The 20,230-nt window shown below is 36.9% G+C and overlaps 3 protein-coding genes across 3 annotated transcripts; 1 reads left to right on the forward strand and 2 right to left on the reverse strand.

Moving 5' to 3' along the window:
- Positions 1-1,306: 1,306 nt before the first annotated feature.
- On the reverse strand, positions 1,307-3,984 carry LOC132795771 (uncharacterized). The gene is made up of 3 exons (XM_060806654.1): positions 3,193-3,984; positions 1,863-2,036; positions 1,307-1,802 (listed from the first exon to the last, which is right to left on the reverse strand). The coding sequence occupies exons 1-3, from the start codon at positions 3,866-3,868 to the stop codon at positions 1,423-1,425; spliced, it is 1,230 nt and encodes a 409-aa protein (XP_060662637.1). The 5' UTR covers positions 3,869-3,984; the 3' UTR covers positions 1,307-1,422.
- A 1,051-nt stretch (positions 3,985-5,035) lies between these two features.
- On the forward strand, positions 5,036-8,906 carry LOC132795301 (kelch-like protein 26). Its single transcript, XM_060805956.1, has 4 exons — positions 5,036-5,895; positions 5,959-6,811; positions 7,677-8,042; positions 8,103-8,906. Exons 1-4 carry the CDS (start codon positions 5,701-5,703, stop codon positions 8,564-8,566), a joined length of 1,878 nt encoding a protein of 625 aa, XP_060661939.1. The 5' UTR covers positions 5,036-5,700; the 3' UTR covers positions 8,567-8,906.
- A 613-nt stretch (positions 8,907-9,519) lies between these two features.
- On the reverse strand, positions 9,520-20,199 carry LOC132795300 (mitogen-activated protein kinase kinase kinase 7). Its single transcript, XM_060805955.1, has 9 exons — positions 19,737-20,199; positions 19,375-19,674; positions 19,135-19,314; positions 17,886-18,021; positions 17,632-17,813; positions 17,146-17,556; positions 17,025-17,073; positions 10,484-11,001; positions 9,520-10,415 (listed from the first exon to the last, which is right to left on the reverse strand). Exons 1-9 carry the CDS (start codon positions 19,812-19,814, stop codon positions 10,194-10,196), a joined length of 2,076 nt encoding a protein of 691 aa, XP_060661938.1. The 5' UTR covers positions 19,815-20,199; the 3' UTR covers positions 9,520-10,193.
- Between the last annotated feature and the right edge of the window lie 31 nt (positions 20,200-20,230).

Raw genomic sequence — 20,230 nt, forward strand, 5'->3', positions numbered from 1 at the left:
AAAATTGACAATTTACTGAATAATCTTCAATGGAATACCTTGAAGTGATTCACAGCTTATCTCAAGATGTACTTCACATTATAGGCAGGTCGCAAAAATTAGCATAAATTGATAATACCCTGTTTGTTGGGCATTCGTAATGGGCGCAGTATATAATAAAGGATACTCGAACTTTACAAATGCATGCACATTAGAGCGCCAATCCAAGCGACTTATGTGGAGTGTGTAGGTGTGTGTGTGTGTGTGTGTGTGTGTGTGTTGTATGTGTGTGTGTGAAGTAATCTTATGCGTATCATGTGAACTCTGCATATGCCTTTCTCGTTCTTCTTTCAGCTCCTGTTGTTGTTGTTGTTGTTCCTATTCGGGCTGGCCAACTTGACGTTGTCCTTTGGTCCTTTTTGCTGCCTTTGCTTCGACACTTATTTTAATTTATTTCATTTTCATTTATGCCTCAAATGTCCTTTGTGTCTTTGTCTCTCTTCCTGCCCATGCATGTGTGTGTGTGTGTGAGTGTGTGTAATTAAATAAAAACGAACTTGGGGCAACTTTAAAAATATTACACACGCACACACACACACATGCTTAACCCATAAGGATACTCTCTCTCTTCCTCTCTCTCTCTCTCTTTGTCTACGTATCTGCAGATGTATCTGTATCTGCATCTGTATCTTTTATTTGTAAACGTGTTCGTGTCGCATCCGGCAAGCTTTTATTTTAATTGCACATTGAAATTAATGCTGAACTTCAGTTGTCAAAAGAAAACGAATACATTTTAACCTGTCCCAAATGTTGACTTTATGCTAAAGTCCTCTCGTATTATTTGCTCTGAGAGCTAAACTGAATCTTGATTGAAGTGATGACTAATAAGAATCTAAGCCAAAATAATTAAGAATGCCCAAAGCAAAAGGAATAAAAACTCGTAAATATCTGAGACGAATCTAAAAGACTTCAAGTCTACAAATATTTTCAATTTGTTGTCAAGTTTGCTTAAACAGTGCATTAATAAAAAAGATTAAGGAATAAAAAACTGTATATTCCATAAAATATTCTTAAGCCGAAAAAAAATCGATGATTCCAAATTCAATATTGAGCAACTTGTCTTATGACTTGAATTCTGATTGCCGGAACAAAGTAAATTTCAATGATTAATTTATAGCTTTATTCTAATGAATACGGCATTACTGTTAAAATATACCAAAATACTTAAATATAGTATATTGAAGTCTATATTTGGTATATTGTACATTTAAAACTAATATCTATAGATTAAATATCTAGTTGAAATATTTTTCTTGCAAATATTTTTTTTTTATTTCAAATATTGCGCATTAAATATTCAATCTCCTTATAAATGATTAAAAAATATTGTATTATTATGCACTTAAAGTACCAAATGCTGTTCAGTTTTATCCTCTTCAAATATTAATTAGCGTCTTCACTTCGTTCTTTGGATTCTTGTGGGTCTGCTATCTCACAATTTGGCAAATTATTATAGGATTTTGGGTCTGTGGTATCCTCCTTTGATATCGGCGATGTTTCGGTCATCGGCTTTAGGTTGTCAGATTCTTCAGAGTTTGTCACGTTTATCTTATCCTTGGACCTCAACTCCAGTTTCTCCTTTTCACGATTGCGACGCAAGAGTTCAGCATATGAGATTTTTGGCTTATACTTTGGATGCAATGCCTGCTTCGAAAACGTGGGCAGCAGCTTGGCCACTGGATGGACGTAGTAGCCATCTTCAGTCGCCCCATTGATCACCTTCAGCTGCGCCTGGCGACAGGTCAAATGTGTGTCATGTTTAGCTGGAAATGGAGTGTGTCGAATTAGAAAACTTAAACCGATAAACACAATTTGTTTCTCACCTATAAAGTGTTGTTGCTCGCGAAGTTCACGCTCTGGCTTTGGCATCGATTTCGGTATGGCATAATCACACTTTGGCCCCAATTCAATATTCTCCTCGCCCAGCACTTCACGGGCACGACTCGAGAGTGCCTGTCTGCCGGGCACAACATGCTCGAATCCCGGTGGCGGTCGTGCTGAATTTGACAAGTTTCAATTAGTAACAGGTAAGTAAATAAGAAAGCTACAGTCGAGTGTGCTCGACTTTCGAAATACAGGCTACCCATTTTCAATAAAAGCAACGGAAATGTGATATTATTATTAAATTATACTAAAAAAAATACTAAAATATACCGAAATGTATATTTAATGTATCGACAGTCAGAAAGTTGCCATTCATTTTCAATAAAAAATGAAATAATGCGACAGTATTGTTAAAATACACCGAAATAATATACTGAAAAATACTAAAATATACCGAAGTTTATATTTAATGAATCGACCGTCAGAAAGTCGCCATTCATTTTCGATAAAAAACTAAATAATGCGACACAATTGTTAAAATATACCAAAATAATATACTGAAATATACCGAAGTCTATATTTGATATATCGATATACTATTACATTTAAATTATACCACAAAGTATAAAATATAGAACCACAGCATCTAAAATCTGACTGCAGCTGCTTTTTTTTTTGGTATATAAAACTATTTCTTTAATAACCTCCACAATTTTTGCCTAGGTTATACAAAAATAAATTATAAAACGGTCATGAGAGACACAATAAACATAACAAGTTCAACAGAAAAAGTGAGTGTGATCGAAAAGAATAAAAGGAAAACAATGCGGTATTATTCTTACAATATACCAAATCTACGAAAGGGAATATTTGGTATATTGATGTAATTTAATTTAATTATTAATTAATTTAATTTAAAGTTTATTAATTTAAAGTTTACCGTAGAGTTTAAAATATACTAGATTGTCAGCCAAAGCCAGTGAGACCCATAGTATTTAGTCAAGCATTTTTTTCACAATCTCTTACAAGTTTTATGTGATGACAACTAAATTGCATGGAATCATAAGGACTGTAGTTATGATTGTCTGACTCTAGCGTTAAAATTATGTTGTGGAAGGGGATCTTCAAACTTATATACCGAAAACGTAATATATATTTAGAGAGCATATATATTGTTTTAGTATATTAACATTATAAATGCCAGATAATGGTATCCATTCTCATTCATCATTGAAGTACCTACGTTATTTTTAAAAAATGTTGTGTCTCTACTTAGCTCTTATAGATAGACAAGGGACTGTATGAAAATACAAGGATAAGGATACTCACGCATTGGATTACTAGGATCGCAATGGCGTTGACTCGAGTCAAGTGGCAGCCACATCTGCTGCGACTTGGCAATGGGCTGCCACTGCATCAGGTCAAAGGCACGTGGTGAAGACGTGATTTGACATCGAGTCCTAGAACAGACGCATCGACGTTCTGGCGACTCGGCGGCAACGCGCCACCAGGTTGGCTTCTTGGGGGACAACTGAGCTTCATAGGTTGATGGCCTGGCTGACACGGATTCTTTAGGCGAAAGGTCCACCGAAATGTTTTTACTTTCGCTGGTCGGAATCCGCGGATTATTCAGGTGTGTGAAGCCATAGACATGACGACGTGGTCGATACGAAAGCCCTTGAGCATTGGTCTTGTGATGTGGCGGCGGCTGTGGCCAAATGGTGCGAAAGGAGCCCGATTGTGTCAATTTGCCAGCCATTGACAATTGTTCCTTCGCACGCGATTCGGCATCCTTGGCGACAGATTGCTTAACAACATCTGAAAATGTTGCATTCATCTTTGTTGTGGATGTTGTGGACACCAATGTGGGGGAACCCTCCAATGCTTGTTTGATTGTCATTGACTTGACTGACATCTTTGGAGCGTCTTCTTTTATCTCCTTGGCATCCTTGTGAATGCCATGAGCCACTACAGATGCCCATGATGGCGAACGTTGTTTCGACATCTTATCAAAATCAGTCCAAACCCTTAAATTGCTCCTAGAAATTAATAGTTTTGAGGGAGCTGTGTGAAAACGAGTCAATTGATTTCCCCAAAATCTCTGTCAAACTGAAGGTAAAGGTAGTAAAGTAAACTCGAGACAAATTTGACAGATGTTACAATGACTATTTAGTATTGTCATTGCCTTCATATCGAAAAGCAAAATTCACAGTTGTGCGTTAACAATCAGCTTTTTCAGAAGTGGAAACTCTGAATAACTCCAAAGCGAGCAAAAGCTTAGAGGCAACAGTGGCGACATCTGGTGGATAAATGAAATAAATTTGATGTACCAAATGTGTGATAAAATGTCCCGTTTTTGGTTCAAATGTACCGAAAAAGCTTTAGGGCCGAAGAAGCTTTAAGTTCTTGAAAACATTTTCTAATTTGATTTATTTTTTTGGCTGGTAATCAAATACAATAATTTTTATTTGAACTTAATACAAAAAATTAAAAAATTTATACAAAAAAATTATTAAAATAAAAGATATATGAATGATATATCTTTATTTTGAAAATTATAATAATATTAATAATAAAACTTATTACAAAATAAATTCTAAATTTGAAATTATAATTAATTTCTTTATTTCGAAAATATTACAATCTTAGAATAATAATAATATTATAAATACAACTTATACAAAAATAATAACATTTATATAGAGGTGATTTTATTAAAAAAATAATATTATTATTAACATTTTATTATTTAACATTTTAAATACGTTGTAAAGCAAATAACTGACTTAATAAAAAGCATAAATTTTATACAAAATGTACCACTGTATAATTAATTTTGCAATATTTAAATGCAGATAATATTGCGCACTGCAAAGCTAAGTTCGTCATTGATATCTCCGCCAATTAATGCAAATATACTCTCGATATATCAGGCAATGAAAAGCACAAACGTACAAAGTATTATTTTTAAGTGAAAAGGGCATTGTTCAAGGAGATAAACCAAGCACGACGCGCTGGTGATAAACAAAAATAAAAGGCAGTGTTGCAAAACGTGAATTTTATCGCAGTCAGCTGTTGAGATTTCGCCGCACCGCATGTCAGTGTTGGGCAACGTTTACTACTGAGATATAAAGATATATATGTTACAAACTTACACACATACATACATACATACAAACAAGCACACACTCTTTCTTTCGACATGGAAGATATTGTATCACAAACACACACAATATAAATTGCAACAAGCGTATTTTTTTTCTATTTTTTTTGCTTGAACGAAATTCCCAGATAACATACATATTAAATAATTTGTAGCTAAAAAAAAAATTGATTAAAATTGTGAATTAAAAATACAAAATTTTTCTGCACGCGAGAAACAAAAAAAAATCGAAAGAAGTAAAACAAGAAAGCTAAAACGAAGCGGAAGAAAATAGAGCGTATGAAATAGAATATGTATGTTTGTATACAGCGCACACCTGCTTAAGTGTGTGTGTGTGTGTGCGTGTGTGTGTATGTACATTAGGCAACAGCTGGTCGTAATATTGTAAACATCAAAACTCTAGCTACAATTGCCTTCGATATCAACAAGTCCAAACTCATTGATTAATTCTGCTCTACATGCTGGAGTGAGTGTGTGTGTGTGTGTGTGCACATGTGTGTAGTTGTATTTATGCATATGCGCTCGAATTCGCGTCGTTTCGTTATCGCTTATTTTGGCTTGCCCAAATTGGAGCATGCTGCCGACGTCGTCGTCGTCGTCGTAGTCAACGTCAACGCCAGCGTCGTCACATTGAGTAAGGGTAAGGTCTGTGTGGAAGATAAGGGGCCAACGATATGTCAGCGACAGCAGCAGTCGCTGCACCAGCAGCAGCAACAGGCACATCAACAACAAACACAGCAGCAGCGGGAGCAACAACAACTACAACAACAGGAGGTGGTGAGAAGAACCTTTTGTTTGGCCTCAACAAACTGCGATCGCAAGGCAAGCTGACAGACGTGACGCTCATTGTGGAGGATCATCGCTTCAAGGTGAGACCCAGACAACACTCTACTTTCTCGCATTCTCTCACACATATTCTCTCCGGTTTCCAGGCTCATCGCGTCGTCCTGGCCGCCAGCAGCGATTACTTTTGCGCCATGTTCGCCGACTGTGCCATGATCGAGTCACGCAAGGAGGAGATCACATTGTATGGCGTCACAGCACGCGCCATGGGACGAATCATACTCTATATCTATACATCGCTGCTCGACCTCAATGTGGACAACGTAGAGGAGACGCTGGCCGCTGCCACCCACGTTCAGGTTAAAGAGGTGATCGAACGTTGCACCATTTTCCTGGAGCAAAAGATAAGCATGGACAATTGCTTGGCCATTGCCAGCATGGCAGAAATCTATGGCCAATTGGCACTAGCCGAACGCGCCTATCGATATATTTGCGCTCACTTTAAGGAGTTTGCGGACAGCGGTGATTTCAAGGATGTTAAAATGGAGCAATTGCATTTCATACTCTCGAGCAATTATCCCATCGATGTCAGTGAACTGGAGCTGGTGCAGCTGCTGTGCAACTATGGCCACGAACAGCAGCTGGATGACAGCGCCCTCCATGAACTGTTGCGTCTGATCAAATGGCAATATATTGGCTACGATGAGCTCAAGTCGTTGTCCAGTCATCCCATCAACTATGCGCTGGTCGGTGAATATCTGGCCAAGCTGCAGGAGAATCGTGTCGTTAGTCGTCAGTCAGCAAACAGTGGGCAAGAGTCCAGCACGGAGCTGGGTCACTCACAGGGACAGGAACAGGGACCGACGAATATGCGCGGCATGGAACTGAGTCTGCTCAAGATTGGCGGCTTTGAGTGGAAGGGTCTAACCAATGAGATTATGTGCTTCTCGCCAACCAAAATGAAGTGGTATGAACTGACTTCCATACCACACATCGATCAATGTAAGCTGTCTACCAATTTAATTTTTCGATTTACTCGCTACCTCAGTTTTGAAAATCCGTCTGTCTGTCCGTCTGCCTCCAAATGCAGCTAGATTTTGGGACTATAAAAGCTAAAGCTTCCGAATTTGCTGAAATAGTTTCAGATTTAATCACCGAGACAGCAAATTAAAAAATATCAGTTGGACAGGCTCAATTTTATAGGGGCTATGATGAAGACTATCTAAATTAGGTTTATATTTTTCATTACCTTGCCTTAAATTGTTATTTATGCAAAGAACAGCAATGTAAAGGTTAGAAAATCTTAACAGTTTGCTATCTAAATGAGCACCAATAATTTTCTTAAAACTTCTATAACTTGATAGTTTCTCAGAACAGAATTGAAAAGATGCAAAATAGGTTTTAGGAATGTCTGTTGCAGTCGGGTCTTAGTGTCTTTGGTTGACAATCTGGTATATTCTGTACTCTATGAAATATTTTAAGTGAAATAATAGTATTTTCTTAGTATATTACATTTAATATTTTTTATCCGTATATCAAATATAGTCCTCGATATATTTTTGTGTCTTTTAGTATATCAATTTAGCACATTTCATATTTTAAATGTAATAGTATATCGATATACCAAATATAACCTTTGGTATATTTTAGCGTTTTCAGTATAATTGGTACATTTCATAATTTAAATATAATAGTATATCAATATACTAATAGCCTTCGGTATATTTTAGTATGTTTTCAGTTTATTAATTTGGTATATTTTTAAAAATATTACCGCATTGTTTTGGGTAGCGAGTATCTCACAATCGAGCACACTCGTTTGTAGAATTCATGCGTGTTGTTCATTAAAATTATGTATTATGTGTAGGCAACTTTGGCACTGCCGTTCTTAACAACGAGCTGTTCATCGTGGGCGGTGCCTACGATGTCTGTCTCAAGGAGTATATCCATCCCTTTGGCTTTCGTTATTGTCCGCTGCGCGACTCCTGGGTGAGCATAGCGCCCATTCAGCTGGATCGGTGTCGCTTCTCGCTAAATGCCGTGGGCAAGCAGCATCTGTATGCCGTCGGTGGGATTGTGGAGCACGACGACAACTCGGAGGAGGCGCTGCGTCGTATGTCCAATGTGGAGCGCTACGACATCGTCAGCAACACATGGACGTATATGCCCAGCCTGCAAGAGAATCGCAGTCAACATGCGGGCGTCGTTGTCGGCGACAAGCTCTACATATCTGGTAAGTCCATTGGGGAGGTGCTAAAGATTGAACATCAATAATTACAACAAACTACTTCAGGTGGCATCCATTTGGCAAACATATTGTCGAGCATGTGGTGCTTTGATACAAAGAGCGAACGCTGGCTGGAGTTGGCACCGATGCCAACGCCATGCTGTGACCATGTACTCGTTGCGATCGATAATCGCATCTATGCCTGCGGCGGCTGGCACGAGACGCTACGGGAATCGCGTGTGCTTGTGGAGCACATCTATGCGTACGACATCAAGACGAATACGTGGAGCGTTGAAACGAAAATCCCAGCACCAAAATTCTATTCAGGCGTCACCTCGATGCGTCGCACCATCTTCTTTGTGGGCGGTCTCGATTCGACCGAATCGATTGATCGCGCCAGCTCCGAGACAATGGCCTATGATCTGGATACCGGCGATTGGTGGCATCGCAAGGACTCGTGGGATACGCCCAACGATGTCTGGGAATCGACATGTGCTGCCATCTATGTGCCCAGCTTTGACTCATCGTAAAACGACGAATTTACTACGACTACAACTACAACTACGACTGCCTGTCCCTATCCTGCGTCCTGTCTCCTATCCCTATCCTTATCCCCCGTCAAAATCTTAGATTGTGATTAACCTATTACTACAGTGTACAGTGAACAAATGTGCCAAGCAAGGCCACAACAACTTTGTGTGTATAGAAACAGAAAGAGAGAGAGCAGATCAACCACAGCACGAACGTTCGAATATGTGTGTAACTATTATTGTGTAGAAAGCATAACCATAACGATTTAAATAAATGATTTTGTTAGCAAAAAAAAAATATATACATATATTTATAAATAAAGAAGGTGTGCAGATAGATTTCTAATCTGATTCTGTAGTTGAACTAAATTAATGAAATACAATTGTGTTTTATTATTCTCGACATATTAATAAAAAAGTTAAATTTTCAGCGAATTATATTTTCCGGTTTCTTCAATCAATATTGGATCCTAAGCATCGAGACTAGAACCAAGTTGACTCTGTTTCAATTTATGTCCATTTTAAAAACGATTGTTGAAATAACTGCATGTTTAAAATTAAATATATACATGCATTTAGTTTAGTTTGTCATTTTAAACATCTAAACTTCAGGTTAAGGGAATTGCAGCTTTGTGCTTTGAATCCCAATTAAAATGTTTAAGAGTTAGCGACCCCGACTCAATTCACAATAAAATGAAAAAGACTGTTCAAATGTCAACAGCCTCAATAAAAATATATATAAATTAAAGCTAAGCCCGAAAAAGCTTGATCCCTCATTAAATTGATAATAAAATAAAAAAAGGCTGTTGAAATATATGAATGTTAAAAACTAAGTATGTAATCGAATGAAGTTTTAATTTTTCATTTTAAATAACTCCACTTTAAGTAACTTGAACCAAACTCACAATAAACCAAGTTGTCATCCCGAAAAACTTGCAGAAAGCTTGACATCAATTTGGAGTAGTTTGTCTCTGTTAATTCGATGAATAATATGCAAATACGATATATCTTTATATAGTATGAAATAACCCTGTAAAAATTGCGCATTTTGGGATGGGAATTTGTGAGCACGGTTGGGCGGGTTTTAATACTCGAAACCGATACGGTGGTGGATACGTTTTTATATATATTTTTGTCACTTTGGTAATCGTCTTTTTGTCACACAGATGATATACACATGTGCACATGTATTGTATATATATGTATGTATGTATGTATGTATAACATAGTATATGTATAGTAATGACACACAGTAGTCGAACTAAAATATAAGTATGCATAGAGTATAAGTAAATAATTTAATCTTAAGTGTCAAGAGTCAGAATGCTTACAAGGTACACAAGAAACAAGCAACATGGCTAAAAACTAGACGGCTGGCTAACACAACAAGTTCGCTCGCGACAATTCGCGATCTAAATGGTATTTATGTACGTATACGTATTATGAAAATATATATCTCTAAATAAAACTCAACTTAAATAGATACAATTACAACATAATCGTTACAAATTAAACAAAGAATTACACAAAAAAAAAAATACATAATAGATGGAAGTACACAGCTATTGTTTACGAAAATTCAGAGCCAATCTTTCTTCGGATTCATCAATCCAAATTAGGAGGCGGGCTACGTTTGATGATGCGGTGCTATAACCACCCAGCCATCGTTCTCAACTGTCTCGCCTCCTCCAACAATGCCGCCGCCGGACATCTCTTGGCTGCTGCCGTAACTGTTGCCGCTGCTGCTGACGATGTTGTTCATCACCGGTGGCTGGAGACGTGCTTGTTGCGCCGCCGGCAGCTTCTCCCATTGCTGCTGTAGATTATTGTACAGACTCTGGAGGTCCTCCTGCAATCGATGTGAGGTGAATCGAGTATTAAAATAACGATTTCATTTAACGTGAAATCTTGGCTTACCTTGTCTTTGATTTTGCGCAACAATTCCTTCTTCTGCTCGCGCTCGATTTGATCCATTTGCAGTATGAGCTTCTCCTTAAAGTCCTGTGCATAGTAGAGGTTCGTGTCCAAACTGAGATACTCCTTGGCCATATGGCGATGATCGCGATAAATCGCTTGCGATTCGGCATTGTTCGGTATGGGCGGCTCTGGCTGCAATTCGAGATCCAAAATCTCCGCCAACGATTGCTCTGTATAGCCACAACCTGAATCGACATCGGGATCAACATCAACGAGATCTACATCCACCTCGGCATCGACACAATCGTTTTTATCGTTGGCATGTTGATTGTTTTGCAGTCCGTTTGTTGTTATGTTATTATCTGGGTTGTTATTGCTGCTATTGTTCTGTGTGATGTGATTAACATTGTTGTTGTTGTTATTATTTGTGAGGTCTGTTGTGGTGTTGGCGGTATTGATGGCCATTATCATCGGCTTGGTGTCCGTCACTGTCAATCGCTCGCGACCATCGCTTTTAGCTGGAAATTAAATAACATAAATTAAACATAAATTGAATTCGTTGGTTTTCTTATACGCATTAACACTTTAGAATAGCTTTGAGACAAAGCGATCTCGTCAAGGCAAAAAGTGTCACCATTTTATCTTTAGTGAAGTAAATTTAGTCATTAATTAAATAATCAATTTACTATGTTGAAAATCCTTCTCTAAATCTCCCAATTTTAGGAAACATGGTAAATGTATATATATTAATATAGATTTTACTTTACTTAGTTGTTTATACTATAAATTTATACATACTTATATGAAAATCCTTCTCCCAATCTATTGAAAATCTTAATTTCAGCTAGAGATTTATTCTAAAAACTTATCAAGCGAGTGTGAGTGTGCTCGACTGTGAAATACCAGCTACCTATTTTTAATAAAAACCATTTGCTGCGAATATACCCAACAAATATACCACAAAGACTAAAATATACTGAAAGCTTTATGTATATAGCATATTGATATAGTTTTACATTAAAAATATACCACAGAGTATAAAATATACCATATTTGTAGCCAAAACGGCTAAGACTCGATACAAAAGTATTTCTTAAATACCTTCCAATTTTTTTTCTTTTTTAATTATTTCTCATTTGTTCATTTCACATTTGTTTGCCATGCTACTAAACTATGGATCATGAGATTAAGTTGAATACGATATCTACAATATATATTAAATGTGAGAAAAGTATACAAATTCACCAATAAATGATTTTTTTTAAAAGCATGTAAATAAAATTTGTATTTTATGTTCCTTGCATTGTGTTATTTATTTATTTATGTTGTTTAGGTAGAAAACTTTAAATTTGTTGCCACTTTTTAAACACATTATTTTTTCTTTCATATTATTCTAATAACATATTACCATCACTATCAAATGGCTTATGAATTTAATGGCTAAATTTTGAGAAAAGTCTTAATCGCGTTTAACTAGAAACAAATGTAATTTGAAATAAACATTTATGTAAACCGCTCTAAAATGGTTGAAAATTAAATTAATGAAGATTCTTTATAGTCATATACGAAACTATTCATCGACAAATATTAGAATATTTTCTTTCGAGGCAACTGACAATTGTATTTGCTTACTTTTCTTCAAGTATCTTTCAACATTTTGCATAGTAACATTTGCTTGTAGATTTTAATTTTCCAAAGAATTTTACACTCAATCAGTTTCAGTTCATGAGTCAGAAAAAAAGAAGCAACAAAAAAAACTCATATTGTATACACTAAGAAGACATATGGGAGGAGGAGATATGTATACTATATATGTGTAGATATTAAAAACGTACTATAGATGATCCAGCAACTGTGCAGATCGCTCGTCTGTTTGGTGGTAATCAAAGCCTGTGTGTCGCACATGTTGATCGAGGATGATTTTTGTCTATACTATATAGTATATTTGATATTCACTTCGATACTTCGATAATATATCGTTAATATACTCGTTGCAAGATCTTCATCATGATCATCATCAACAATAGTAGATGAGATTGAATTGTTGCGAAAATCCTCCACTTGGCCGAGCGATGAGTGTGCTCGTTGTGATAACGTATTTTTCATATGGATTTGCTTTTTTCGGGCAAAAATTTGCAGGGGGGAAAACAGTAAAACCAAAAACACACAAAGAAGGCAAAGAAGACTAAATAATATTCGCGTTTGTATTCGAGAAAACTTTGCTCTTTCGCTCTCGAATCTTTTCTTTTTTTGGTTTTATTGTTGCCTCTCTGCTCGCTGAGGGCCAATGTTTATATGAGTATTCGACGTTTTCCTTTTTGCTTTTCCTGCTAATTTGGCACAGTAAAAATCACATTTCATTTAAGTAGTTTTGATCGTGCTGCAATTTGCATTATTAGGGAGTGTTTATTAAAAGCCCGACACAGAGACGACGATGATGATGTTGAACTTTGGGCGCGTTGCGATTTGTTTTGTTTTGTTTTGGAATTTGGAATTGTCGTTGCAATCGTTGCGATCGATACTCAATGCGGCGCACAGAACGGCACGGCGCTCAAACGTAGACTGAGCGTATTTGGGGATGACCGTGCTATGGATGTGATGTGCTGTGCTCGGCAATATGGCAAGAGCCAAGTGGAAACAGCAGCAACAGCAACAGCACACAGATAGAAGGAGAGTGACCACAATGGATCCCATACACACACACACACACACACACACACACACACACACACACACACACAGCACAACATTTGTGTATATATTCTATGTAGACTCAGTTTTGATAGAAAAGAGTCTAAAGCACACACATTCATCGCGCATTTGCCGATCATTCGATGAATAATGCGCCTGGCATGCGGTTGGGAAATCTTCCCTGCAAACAGCAACAGCATCAACATCAACAACGACAACAACAACAACAGCGGCGACAAATGCCCTTTTGGCTGAGAGCTGCCAACAACGAGAAAATGTATTAGATAGAGATATGTATTTACTTTTTGGCCAACGACTGCGGGTGTGACTAGGTCGTTGCTGCTTCTGCTGCTGCTGCTGCTGTCGATGCATATAGATATCGACATGCAACAACAGGCCGCCGCATGCGACACTCTGCCTGTCTGTCTGACAAGCAAATTTGTCTTTTGGCTTTTGTCATGCCGAACATTGAATGCCCTTTAAAGAGACTCAAAACTGGAAGAGACGGTAAAATGGCTTTACATTCGAATTATATTTCATTTATAACTCCATATAAATATTTCATACTGCTTAACAGACGGACGAAAGGACAATATACTAAGTATGGTATAAATATACTGAATAATATTGAGCACACCTCATTTAATGTTTATAAGAGATAATAAAAGTGGCTTTACATTCGAATTATATTTCATTTATAACTCTATATAAAAATTCTTCTTAAGCATATTTTATAGTTGCAAAACTGACTCATGGACGAAAGGAAAATATACTAAATATATAGATATATACTAAATATAATACAATATACTGAATGGTATTGAGCACAATTCATTTAATGTTATTAAGAGACTTAATTTATAACTCTACATAAATATGTAGCATTCGCATATTTTATAATTGCGAAACTGACTAACAGACAGACGAAAGGACAGTATACTAAATTTATAACAATATACTAAATGGTATTGAGCACACTCAATTTAATGCTTTCAAGAAATAATAAAAAATTGAATCATATTTAAATTATAGCTATATAAATATGACATATTTTATAATTGCCAAAACTGATGGACAGACGGACGAAACGACAAACATACTAAATAGAATACAATATACCAAATGGTATTGAGCTCGCCTCATTTAATGCTTTCCACAGTTCAGCACCAAATGAAAATATCGGCCCCCCCAGCAAGGGTATAATAATTCTTGATCATATTTACTCGACTTATTTCGTCCCCGTGCCCATTAAGTGAGATTCTCTCTATCTCTATGTGTGTATATATGTATGTATGTATGTGTAGGCATATAGACTACTTCATATACATGTGTACTATATGCACGAAATCAAAATAAAAGTGAGATTATTGCCGAATGACTCATTCGGTCAATTCGGCTGCTCGCCGGGGATATGATGCCAGGGGCGAAGGGGGAAGACAGAGAGAGAGAAAGAGAGAGAGAGAGCGGGGCTAGTCGGTCAGACTGTCGGCCTCGTCATGTGTGCAGTGTTGTCCCCACATCCATGTGTGTGTGTAAGTGTGGCAATTTTCCCGCTAGATCTAGCAATAAATCCCGCTATACGTGAAGGCCCCAGACTTGATATATTCGTTATTACAATAGAATAATAGAAATTATACTTCCTGCTATGCTTCAATATCCACATACTGAGGTAAGAAATCTAATTAACCATCTTCATTTATGAAATCCACTCACAATTTTAATTTAATTAAAATTGTAATGGCCTTAAGATATAGAAGACAAATCAGCTAAAACTTCTACATATATCTTTAATATGTTATATTGTTAGGTTTTTCTTCACACACGATTATAATCTTCTTAAAAAAAAACTCATCCAAGCAAGTCTTTGGATTGAAATTAATGAAACCAATTTCTTTTTCAATTACCCGAAGAAATTAAACTACACTTTGATATGTAAAGTATAGTATATACCAAAAGTTGAATATAAATTGGCATTATTTTCCTATAAAGGAATCGTTATGAAATTTTGAGAATCAACATAAAATATTTTCATATCAAGTTTAAAAATCATTTCAACTACGATTTTAACTTTTCCAAATATTTAAAATGTATTAGAAGTATTTAATATTTAAAGCGCGCAGCACTGTTTGCGGTTTCTTCCTCTGCTATTAGTTGATTTTCATTTGATTTCTCGTCGCTGTTTTTCTTGTTGTTTCTGTTGCTGTTTTGTAGTGTTCTGCTTTCTGTTTTAGTGTTTATGTTGCGGTGGCAGGAGGCGGCAGCGGTTGCGGTTGCTGTTGCTGATGGTGGTGACCGTGCATGTCATGCCTATAAATCTGTAGAAAAATTGCCAGCTAGCCAGCCAGCCAGCCGATCTACTTAATACGATAATTGTGCACAGCGCAATGACTGAATGTACAATATAATTGAATTGGGTATAGCGAATACTTAAACACTTTTGCAACTATGTATAGGCCAGAATATAAAACGAAGAACAACTAAACTTTCCTTCATATCTAGAAAATTATATTGCTATTTCTTAGCAGATCTTTGAGTAGCAAAATTTGGGAAACAACATTGCAGAAACTTAAAACAAAACTAATATGAAACATGGAAATGACTTGCATTACAATTAATTAATATATAAGAAGCAATAATAATTTGCAATTAAACTATTCGATCGTAAAAATTAAATATTAAAATCGAACTTCAAAGAAATGTGCCAGAAATATTCATACACATAATTTATAACACACGTTTACCCTTTGTAACAACAATTAATATAAATTATTCAACGAACTCTTTTGCCATTAAAATTGTCCTAGTTGTTGACAAATTTGTTGGCCATTTGTTGTATTTCTATTCAGATAAATCAGCAATCTTAACAATCAGATCAAAAAGAGTCATCTGTTGCTTTTCAGTTGGGTGGGGAAATAATAATATTCAATTGGGGCAATTGCTGCATTGTTTTCAAATTGCACATCGGGTGTTTTCGCTATTTTACTATTTGCATGATGATGAGCGCATCGCATATTTATAAAGCGAACGCTTGGCTGTTGGCACTGAGAACTTTTGCCAATTGAAGAAATGTTCTGAAATGCATTTGCATTATTAAAAGCAACGCAACGCAGCGACTAATTAACCAAAAATCGAGCAATTAAACAACGACAACGAATGAGATAGCAAGCACATTGTTTACATACGATTAAGTGTTGCTTGTTTTTGTTGCTGTTGCTATTGCTGTTGCTTTTGCTGTGTAGCTGTCGTGATGCGTCATGCTGTCCCGACCCCAAGAGCAGCTGCCACATGGTAACTCACACGTAACTCAACAGAACGCATAGAAGAGCAATCAAATGAGGAAAGCAAAGGAAGTAAGAAAGCTAGAGACGAGTGTGCTCGACTTTGAGATACATGGCACTTGCTTGAAAGGAAATACTCAACAATTTAAGGTAACCAGAGCAACACTCAAACGCGTTCTTAACCCTATAGAAATATTGCTTAATTCATTTTAAATATAGAAATTTGAGACATCATTTAAATACGAATTTCTGTTATGTATTGAAGTGATAAAATCACACTCTAAAACAAACGTTAAACTAGTTTTTAATCCTATAGAAATAATGCTTAAATAAATCGAAATATTAAAATTTGGAAACATCATTTAAATTCGAATTTCCATTATGTTTTTGAAAGATAAATTCACACCAAACGTGATTAGCAAATTTAGTGTTTGAAATTCTCAGACTTCAACTCCAGCTATGCTGTATAAAACACTTTCGGTACCCTTCTATTCCATGGATTGCGACTATACACTTTCGATTACAATACGATAATGTAATATGCAAATATAAATTCAATAAACATTACTCACCATGAAAACTACTGCTGCTGCTCTCGCTGCGACTCAGATCGAAACCGTTCTACAATTGTGAGAGAGTGCAAGAGTGAAATTAATAATAGATCCATCAATGTGAATAATCAATACAACGCACCGCTTCAACATCTAGGGTAAGCTGTTCCATTGGCCTGCGGGCCATTTGAATCATGCCATTGCGAATGGTCTCCAGACGCTTGGATGCCTCGGCCGATGATGTCAAATTAAAGCTATCGTTTTGACTCTCGCAGCTATCCTCCTCGGGTATGGCATCCCAGCGATTACTGCTGCTGATGTGAAACAGGCCATTATTGTCCAATTGCCCCGAATTCGTGGGCGTTCTTTCCGATGATGATGATGAGGTATTTTCGTTGTGTATTGAGCCCGTCGTCTCCGAGCCCATCTCAGTCGCAGTGCCTCGCACATTTGTTGGCGTCAACTGTGTGGATGCTAGACTCATGTCACTGGAACTATGACTAAAGCTATCATATTGAGCGCCCACCGTGCCGTCGCTCTCTTTGGTCACAATCTACAACAAAAAAAATAAACATTTTCCATTAACTTTTACGTCAAGCAGAATCGTTGAAGTAACCACTACTCTCACCTGTTGGTTAACAAACGCATATTCGAGCGCCTTATCGGCACCCACATAGTCTTTAATAATCTCGTTCATCACGCCCACAATATACTGCATTGAGGGCCGATCCTCGGGCGCTGTTTTCCAACACGCTGTCATCAGTTGCTCAATGTGCTTGGGGCAATTGTCCAGCAGCGGAGGTCGCTCACCTGTTGACGCGAACCCCAAACAGAACAAGTCAATATAAAAAACAGTTTTTGTTATGAAGAAGCCTCACTCACCTTTGTAGATCTTCCACTGTATTGTGTATGCATTGTCAATGTCCTTAAAGGGCTGCTTTCGCGACAGAACTTCCCACAGCACAATCGCCCAACTGAATATGTCGCATTTCTCTGTGTATTTGGATCCTTCAAACACCTGTTTGTAATAGAGTAATAAATATAACAGATGAGCACATTATTCAATATAAGCAACAAGCTAAAACTTCTGCTCCATCCACTAATTTACTAATGTTATTTACTAACTGATTCAGTATTTTGTATATTATTTTATTTAAACTCTATACAATATGAAATATTATATCTTATATCATGCATATCATTATAAATAAATGTTTTTCTATACCGAATAAAATACAACAATCCAATATTCAATAAAACCATATTCTAAAAATATACCGAATTAATATACTGAAACCTACTAAAATATACTGTTGGCTATATATGGTATATCGAAGTAGTAGTATATTTCAAAAAAATACCATTCAGTACAAAATATACCACATTGTCAGGCAAAGTAACTCAAATATATTTCTTAAATAATTTTTATCCGCTCGCAAACAACATTTTTGGATTCATACGGAGAGATAAACAGACAGACATGGATATATCATCTCCGCTATATATGTATGTATATGTGCATGTACTTTATAGGGTCGCAGATGCCTTCTTCTGTCTGTCCCATACATTCCCTGCAGTCACAAAGTTATGATACCCTTCTACCCTATGGGCAGCAGTTATGAGGATGATTACTACCATCAATACTAGTGAGTTTGTTGTGTACATATTACAACCTCCCGTTGACTTAATTTACAGTAATTCTATTGTTTTCACTACTAATGGTTTTAGTACTACAATAATTTCCTCAGCTGAGCTCTATTATTATCGATTTAAAAAAGGTTTACTACTGCTTAAATATCTAAAGTTACCTCCATAAAGCAGTAATGAAAAATAATTAAAATATTTAAAAAAATAAATTGATGTAGATTTTTCATTATTTTATATTTCGTTTAGTGTGGTTTTTTGTTTTAATTTTTAAACACAATCTTGCTGATTAAATCTTGTAAACTTTGTTATGTACAACTTGCAGCCTCCTAGCTCTTATGCGCAAATAAATTCTGCTGTTTTAATTATTTTTTCTTACCAAATATGCCAACTTAATATTGACGCTAAATAAAGTATGTTGCAGTTATGTGTAAGTGCCCTTAAGCGAGATATAAACTATATATGACTGTATTATTTTGGCACTCACCTCAGGCGCCATCCAAGCAGCGCTGCCGCGATTATTTGTCATCATTGTGGACTTGTCGGCCACAGTGCCAAAATCGCAAATCTTCAGGTTGCGTCCCTTGTTGGTCAAGAGCAAATTGAGTGGCTTTAGATCACGATGTATCAGCGGCTTTGGAGTCATTCCATGCAGGTAGGCAACACCCTAGAAAAATGAATTGAATATTTTAGGATAATGTTCATATATTATGGAATCTGGACAGACCTCTGCACATTGGCGTGCCCAACTCATGGCATGGGCCAAGCTATATACGGGCTTTACTTTTCCATGTAGGAAATTGTGCAAGGAACCGCCTTCGGCATACTCCATAATAAGATATGTGGCCTGCTGATACGATGAGATGCCGTGCAATGCAATGATATTGGGATGCTTGACACGCGACAATTGCTTGACCTCCTTTTCAATGTCCTTCTGCTCGGCGCTGGCGAAGAACTCCTTGACTGCGACCAGCTGATTGCGCCAGATGGCCTTGCACACCACACCATACGAGCCATGTCCGACTTTCTGCGAATGTGATGAAGAAGTTAATCAATTCAATTCAATTCGGAGATTATAATCATTCTTACCTCGCCAAGCGTTATCTCACTGAAGTTCACATAGAAGGCTTGCAGCGAATCTTGGGACGCGGACGCAGATGCAGCCATTGCCTGCGGTTTATGTTCTTGTTGCTTTCGTTATTGCTAATCCTGATCCTGGTTATGATTGCGATTCTGGTCTTACTGCATATGCGTGCTATTGTTGTTGTTGCTGTTGTTGTTATTATTGTTGTCCGTGCGCTTAGCTTATGCTTATATCGACCAGCAGTGAATCGCTGCAAATGCGAACGCTGCGCACATCTTCCAAAAACGGCGTTGACCACAACTTTACCATTAGCGGCCAGGTCGAATAGTTTCGCCGTTGTGTTAAGTTTTAGAATTCGTGCTGCGATTCGATTGTTTTTCAATTGCTTCAACAATTATTTCTCATTTCTTTTTCGTTTTCCTATTTAGTTTGGGCCTGTTCGTTTGTCGCTGTCTCTCTGGGCTAGTGGTTGAGACGACCTGCAAAATAATCATAATAT

The sequence above is a fragment of the Drosophila nasuta genome, chromosome X (assembly GCF_023558535.2).
Source record: "Drosophila nasuta strain 15112-1781.00 chromosome X, ASM2355853v1, whole genome shotgun sequence".
In the NCBI taxonomy this organism is placed as follows: domain Eukaryota; kingdom Metazoa; phylum Arthropoda; class Insecta; order Diptera; family Drosophilidae; genus Drosophila; species Drosophila nasuta.

Bases quoted from the DNA above. Each gene is read 5' to 3' on its own strand.
- LOC132795771 (XM_060806654.1), bottom strand. From the start codon at position 3,868: ATGTCGAAACAACGTTCGCCATCATGGGCATCTGTAGTGGCTCATGGC. The intron at 2,037-3,192 runs GTGAGTATCCTT...TGTCAAATTCAG, and splicing joins CGATCCTAGTAATCCAATGC to CACGACCGCCACCGGGATTC. The intron at 1,803-1,862 runs GTGAGAAACAAA...CTCCATTTCCAG, and splicing joins CGAGCAACAACACTTTATAG to CTAAACATGACACACATTTG.
- LOC132795301 (XM_060805956.1), top strand. From the start codon at position 5,701: ATGTCAGCGACAGCAGCAGTCGCTGCACCAGCAGCAGCAACAGGCACA. The intron at 5,896-5,958 runs GTGAGACCCAGA...TCCGGTTTCCAG, and splicing joins TGGAGGATCATCGCTTCAAG to GCTCATCGCGTCGTCCTGGC. The intron at 8,043-8,102 runs GTAAGTCCATTG...AAACTACTTCAG, and splicing joins CGACAAGCTCTACATATCTG to GTGGCATCCATTTGGCAAAC.
- LOC132795300 (XM_060805955.1), bottom strand. From the start codon at position 19,814: ATGGCTGCATCTGCGTCCGCGTCCCAAGATTCGCTGCAAGCCTTCTAT. The intron at 17,074-17,145 runs GTGCGTTGTATT...TCACAATTGTAG, and splicing joins TTACCCTAGATGTTGAAGCG to AACGGTTTCGATCTGAGTCG. The intron at 10,416-10,483 runs GTAAGCCAAGAT...CATCGATTGCAG, and splicing joins TGCGCAAAATCAAAGACAAG to GAGGACCTCCAGAGTCTGTA.